Here is a 6000-nt window from a genome sequence, read left to right as displayed (position 1 = left end):
AGCCAACCTCTGGACATGACGCTGAGCATGTGCACTCAACTTCTTTCGTCTACTATGGCGGGGCCTGTTCTAAGTGGAACCTGTATGGGACAGGGCATTGCGGGGCACACACACTATGGGCAATTTGGAAATGCCAATCAACCTAATTGGCATGCCTTTGGACTATGGGAGGAAACCTGAGTACCCGGATGAAACTATCAAGCACAGGGAGAACATGCAAACTCGATCCCTCGACTGTGGAGGTGCGAAGCCACAGTGCTAACCACTAGTCACCTTGCTGCTGTGAAAGAGGAAACTTGTGTATGTTCCAACACATCTGCAGAACAGCTTAGTAGCACTTCTCGATAGATAGCATATTTCGACAGATCACCGGACGTCCTTAAATGGCCATCGCATTGACATGACACACTCGGTGGATCTCTTGACTGAATGGATCCCGTCGTGATCTGGCAACCCGGTTTCTCGCCTAGTGAGCAGCGACAGCACAGCAGCATCAGCATCAGCAGATCGAGACCCAGACTCCTACACACGTACACACTCACACACGCGCGCGCGCTGGTGCTTGTCTTTCCCTGCTCTGTCTTCGTGTCCCCGTCTTTCTTTTCGCCGAGCCATGAAACAGATGCTGTTCGACCTGATGAGGATGAGCAGGATTTGCCGGATGGTCCTCGCCACATGTTTGGGATCTTTTATCCTGGTCATCTTTTATTTCCAAAGTATGTTCCTGCCAGGTATGTTCTTTTGATTTCACCGCGTATATTAAGAATGTGTTTCTAATCCCTTTTGTAGTTGCTGATCGCGTGTGTGACCTTTAATGTGTTGAGATGTTAAAGAGTATCGGAATAAAGAAACATTGTATGATAAAAACGGAAGCGCGCGTGCACGGTGACGGAGAATCGCGAGCCACTGAGACAGCTGTGCGTGTTAGGGTTAGGAGGAATCTGTACCGTAGCTTTGTGCAACCTTTGCGAACACGTTGCACGTTCAATACGTCGCGTAGATTTGATTTAGTGCGTTGGAGGTAGAGCAACCGCTTTGAAATTTCCGTATTTCCGAAGAGCCCAGTTTGGACAGTGGAGGATATCCGCTGCATCGAAACAAGCAGATAATTGTTGACACGCTCCTCTGACTGGTATGTTTCGCGATGCTGTGCATTTTCATTAATACGACGTGTAGAGAGGACATGGGGATTCACATTGCAGTACGCCTTTTGATGTAACCATGTAACTTTTTATTGAATGACAACATTGCTTGAAGTTGCCTAACGTTTGTTTTAACCAGATTGATTCAAACAGTATGAAAGTGAAAACAAACTGATAAAAACTTTCCTCCCACGGACCCTCTACAGGCACGCGCTCGTGCCTTTCAACCCCTCTCCCGTATTGCACGTGTAGGAGGTTGGATAGACAGACAGACATTCAGACAGACAGAGATTCCGTTAGACACTTAGAGTCAGTCATTCCGCTAATGTAAGAAGCAGACAGAAATAAAACGAGCAGCTAAAAACTGATTAACCGGATCACGGACGTTGGGGAAGCGGTGAGTCATCGACACCGCCGGCTCGTGCGCGATCTCACAGATCTTAAAGTAGCCCTTACGCTGGAATGAATGAATGAATGAATGAATGGAGAAAGGAAGGAAGGATGGAATAAAAAATAAACAGTTGCAATCTATCTCCCAGACGTCCCAGTTTAAAAAGTTTTCCTACACATCTCTTCCACGTGATCAGACAATGAATAAGTCAAAAGTCATCAGAAAATGTCTCAGGAACGTCTGTATCTGTATCCAGATTAAAATGCAACTCTCTTCAAGTATCCACTTGAGCTATACACTGCATGATTTTTTTGGTCTAGGTTTGGTGTCATAGGTTTGCCTTCGCACCTCCCACTTTGGTTTGCACCCCGTCCAGAGTGTACTCTGCCTAGTGCACCAAGTCCCCTGGGACATGCAGTTCAAAGATCCTGATGTTAAATAATTAATTGCCCTCCCAAAATCTTTTACATTTCTAAAGTTCTCCGGGACTTCTGTATCTCTACCTAGATTCAAATCATACTCTCTACAAGTATGCAGGAGCAAGCAAACTGAAACAGCATCTCCTAAACAGCCTCAGCAAAATTAGACAACTTGAGCTAGATTAACACTGTGTGATTTTTGGCATAGGCTTGGTGTCATAGGTTTGAGCTCGCACCTCCATGGTTGGGGTTGGATTCCCACCTCGGGTTTGTGTTCATGGGGTTTGCGGGTTTCCTCTGGGTACTCCGTTTTCCTCTCAAGTCCAAAGCATTTCCAAATTGCCTGTAGTGTAAGAGTTAGTGTGTGTTTGTGTCCATCGTGTTCTACAATGGACTGGCACCCCCCAGAGTGTCCTACCTTGTGCCCAGAGACCGGTAGGACAGGCTCCAAGATTCCTGTGTACTTGAATATGATAAGCTTCATAGAGAATGAGAGAAAGAGAGAGTTGATATTGGTAGTCCTAAAATTTATAAAATGCATAAGTTTCCACTGTGACCAAAGACAGTTGACAACAAAGGTCTGGCAGTGGCAAGTTTTTTTTATTATTCAATGTTGTAATTTTTTTAAGTCACAGATCATTCTGTCATCAGATATTTATTGCATAATCTAAAATGGAAAACGCCCTATTAAACAGTTTGTAATAGAATTTGGCTCAAGATCAAGATAATGTAATAGTAATAAAAGAGCACTTAAATCACAGTCTAAAACCGACTGTAGATAGATTGTCAGTAAACTGCATGTCAATTTTTACACATAACACTTATGTATAACATTTATGTAGATGTACTGTAGATGTACTATAATCTTATTATTAAACTTGATTCGCATCATTAAATTCTTAGAGATTTATTTAATGGCAACCAAAACCTGGTAAAATATACCATGACACTAGTGAAAATCAATTTATTTCATCACTAACATTGACTGAGTAAGCATGCTAGTTTAACACAGAGATTAGGAATCGTAGTAAGACCTACGTTTCTGCTTATGAGGTCATCTGTCCATCAGCCCATTGAAAAAATTAAGTGTCGCTGACAAAATCCTTATACATATTGCTCATAGATTCATTTTACAGATGTATTGAGAAATACAATTGTGAGGTGTTGACAACTTTGGTACAAACATCCAAATTCCAAAGAATATAATTTACATCATGCATGAGATAATGGAGAGTTTATTCATACATGCTAGCAGTTGGAAGCAGGAGGTACGGGGTAATTTGCTCATTTACTGTTGCGGAATTATCTGGGGTAAAACCTGTGCCAAGCTGTGATTGAGTGGTCCGCTGTGGCGGCCCCTTGACGGGGGCAGCTTAGTGAAAGAAAGTTTACTCTTGTGCAATTACAATGCAGATGTACAACGATGACAGCCAGGGCGCACGGTGTGGGGATAAAGGTGTGGCAAAATTATTTAGACTTTACTTTATTATTAAATTATTTGTACAAAAGGTCTCTTTGAGTCATATGCCTTTCACTCAAGCACATGTTCAGACAACACGAAATTTAATTTAATTTAACCTGGATCATCAGGTTTTACACAAACTCGTGTGCCAGATCAGTGTGTCCTTTTGCAAAACCAGTATTAAGTCATTCTGTATGCATTTTTTTATTTCTTTTAGCTCATAATATAATTTATAACAACAAAATATTTAGTATGGAATATGGAAATATTCTGGTTTTGTCAGACTATTAGACCCCACTGTGATCCATGATGGCATGGGCAAGTCCAGATGCTCTCACAGCTGCTCTGACTCAAATATTTTTAAATGTTAATATTCTGAATGCTCTTGTAAGGTTTCGTTGTGTTCTTCTCCTTATCCTATACCGAATGTTAAATCGTCTGTATCGCCCAGTTATTGGGTTCCTGTGTCAGTCATTGGAGCTGCGATGTCAAACTCTTCTGCAGTTTATCTACCTGTTGGTACTTGTGTTCAGAGGTTTGCATGCACAGACAGTATGCATTTGTGGTTCCAACCAGTTATTCCTGTCAGTTAGAAGACACTAATCCCTTTGATTCTTTGTGGCATGGCTTTAAAAAAACACTCTATTCCTCATTCATAATTATAATGGCTAACAGTCAATAAACAGCACAAACACTGTACTAAAGAATAAAGAGCAGGAGTAGACTGATAGTTGGAACCACGTAAATATGCATAAAATGAAGTTACATCTAAAAAGGAATTATCTGAATTTAGTGCACTGGCTTTGTAGAACTACTGTAAAGATTTGTGTTAAATCAACTACAAGATGTAGCAGTGATTTATATTAACTAGCTAGATATGAGTTAGGAAATATGGAGTACTAGACCTATTGGCAATATAAAATCAATAACAAAATTTATGACTAAGTCTGTTTTAGGGGTGGAAGCTGCCCCCCATGTGGCCACACCCTTTTAAAGAGAGCAGGCACGATATCGTACATCAGTGATTCTTAGCCCTTCACTGGAGGACCCTCTTCTGTGCATCTTTTAGTGTTTTCCCAGCTCTCAGCACAGCTGATTCAACTAATCAGCTAATTAACATCCTTTTCTGAACTGAAGTGCGTGTGATGGGGGAGGCAAGGCATTCAAAAGTGCCTCCAGGACCAGGGTTGAGAACCAATGCCATACACAATATATTTTGTGGGACCATCCACAAATAAATACTCTAAAGGTTTACACTGCCTGAAACTCACCTGTGGACCTCCCCACATTCATACATGAATATATCAGCTCACAGATGCCCATGGTTGGTTTGCGTCACTGTGACTGACAGGGTAGTGAAATTGTCCAGGCCAATCAGAACGCACAAAACTGTGAACATGTTTACGTTATGCCATTTGGAAGTTACTCTGTAAAGTAAGCATTTTTCATTTTTATTTTTGTATATATGTTTAGACGTGTTTTCCTTCTCAGTGTATCACTGATCCTGCTTCTCTGGGTTTTCTTGGCCACTTCACACACTGGCACTCTGGCCATGCCCTGCAGTCCTGGCATGCCTCTAATTTCATGCCATTTTGCTAAACACAGGATAAACCACACACATGCACTCTAAAAATTGGCCATAGTGCACCTGAATGTTCATAGCAGCTAGGGTCATGGAGTGGAGTGACAAGGCTGACCTTATTTGTTCAGCCGTGTTTATATCTTCACCATTGAGCCAGGGAGACAAAGAGACAACAGAAGGACGAAAAAGGCAGAGGGTGGAGAAAAGGACATGGTCACTGGTCACTCCAGGAATGTCTTGGTTGATTTCGAAATTCCTCAGGCTTCCGAACTGGGGGTGCATAGAGCAGTAAAACCATTGCACGCGAGGACAAGCGATTTTTTTCATACATGCTGTTTGTGCATAGAGCTAATATCAGCATGCATGAACACTGTTAGCTTCTAAGAAGAGGAAGTGGTTTACAAATTAAGGTTTACTGCATGTGACTGTCGGTTTGTGCCACAGTGTTCAATGTGTGTGAATTCAGGATATCCTGTTTGCGTAATAGTCTTTTCCTGATTAAAGATACTGGCATGAGTGAAGTCTGTTTTGGCTTTAAACGCCAAGCCTCTCATTGTATTTCAGAGTAAGAGGGACAATAGAGAGTGTGTGTGTGAGAGAGGGATGGCCCTTGTTGTACATTCGGTGTATGTGTGTGTGTGTGTGTGTGTGTGTGGAGTCATGTGCAGTAGTGTTTGGGCAACAGCCAGAGGCAATCCCACTGAGGCCTGCCTGACTTATTCAGGTTGATAGACTGAGACGGCTGGAATTCATTACTGGTAGCACAGACGGACAAACACGCACACACACACACACACACACACACACACACACACACACACACACACACACACACACGCAAAAAAAGGTTAGTGTTGGATTGATTATAATCAATGGTAGCTAAGTGTGCTTACATATTTTGGCCAAAATGAAACCTTAGACTAAAACCAGAGCCTTCTGACAAAGGCTGACTGATGTATTGAAATAGCAGAGTCTGGATGTTAAAGCTACCATTTGTTCTTCAA

The 6000-nt window shown here is 42.0% G+C and overlaps 1 protein-coding gene across 2 annotated transcripts in view; it reads left to right on the top strand.

Moving 5' to 3' along the window:
- The first annotated feature begins 486 nt into the window (after positions 1-486).
- The window catches only part of chst11 (carbohydrate (chondroitin 4) sulfotransferase 11), a 63969-nt gene continuing 58455 nt past the window's right edge, over positions 487-6000 (top strand). The window contains exon 1 of one of the 2 annotated variants that reach the window (XM_053508597.1): positions 487-716. In XM_053508597.1, coding sequence (XP_053364572.1) covers positions 614-716 — 103 coding nt within the window. In that variant the 5' untranslated portion in view covers positions 487-613. Of the gene's footprint in view, positions 732-6000 lie in introns of both variants that reach the window. The other variant, XM_053508596.1, reaches the window with a different exon arrangement.

This window comes from Clarias gariepinus, chromosome 12 (assembly GCF_024256425.1).
Source record: "Clarias gariepinus isolate MV-2021 ecotype Netherlands chromosome 12, CGAR_prim_01v2, whole genome shotgun sequence".
NCBI classification, from domain to species: domain Eukaryota; kingdom Metazoa; phylum Chordata; class Actinopteri; order Siluriformes; family Clariidae; genus Clarias; species Clarias gariepinus.
Note: the sequence above shows the minus strand (reverse complement) of the source record. Positions and strands in the feature narration are given on the sequence as shown.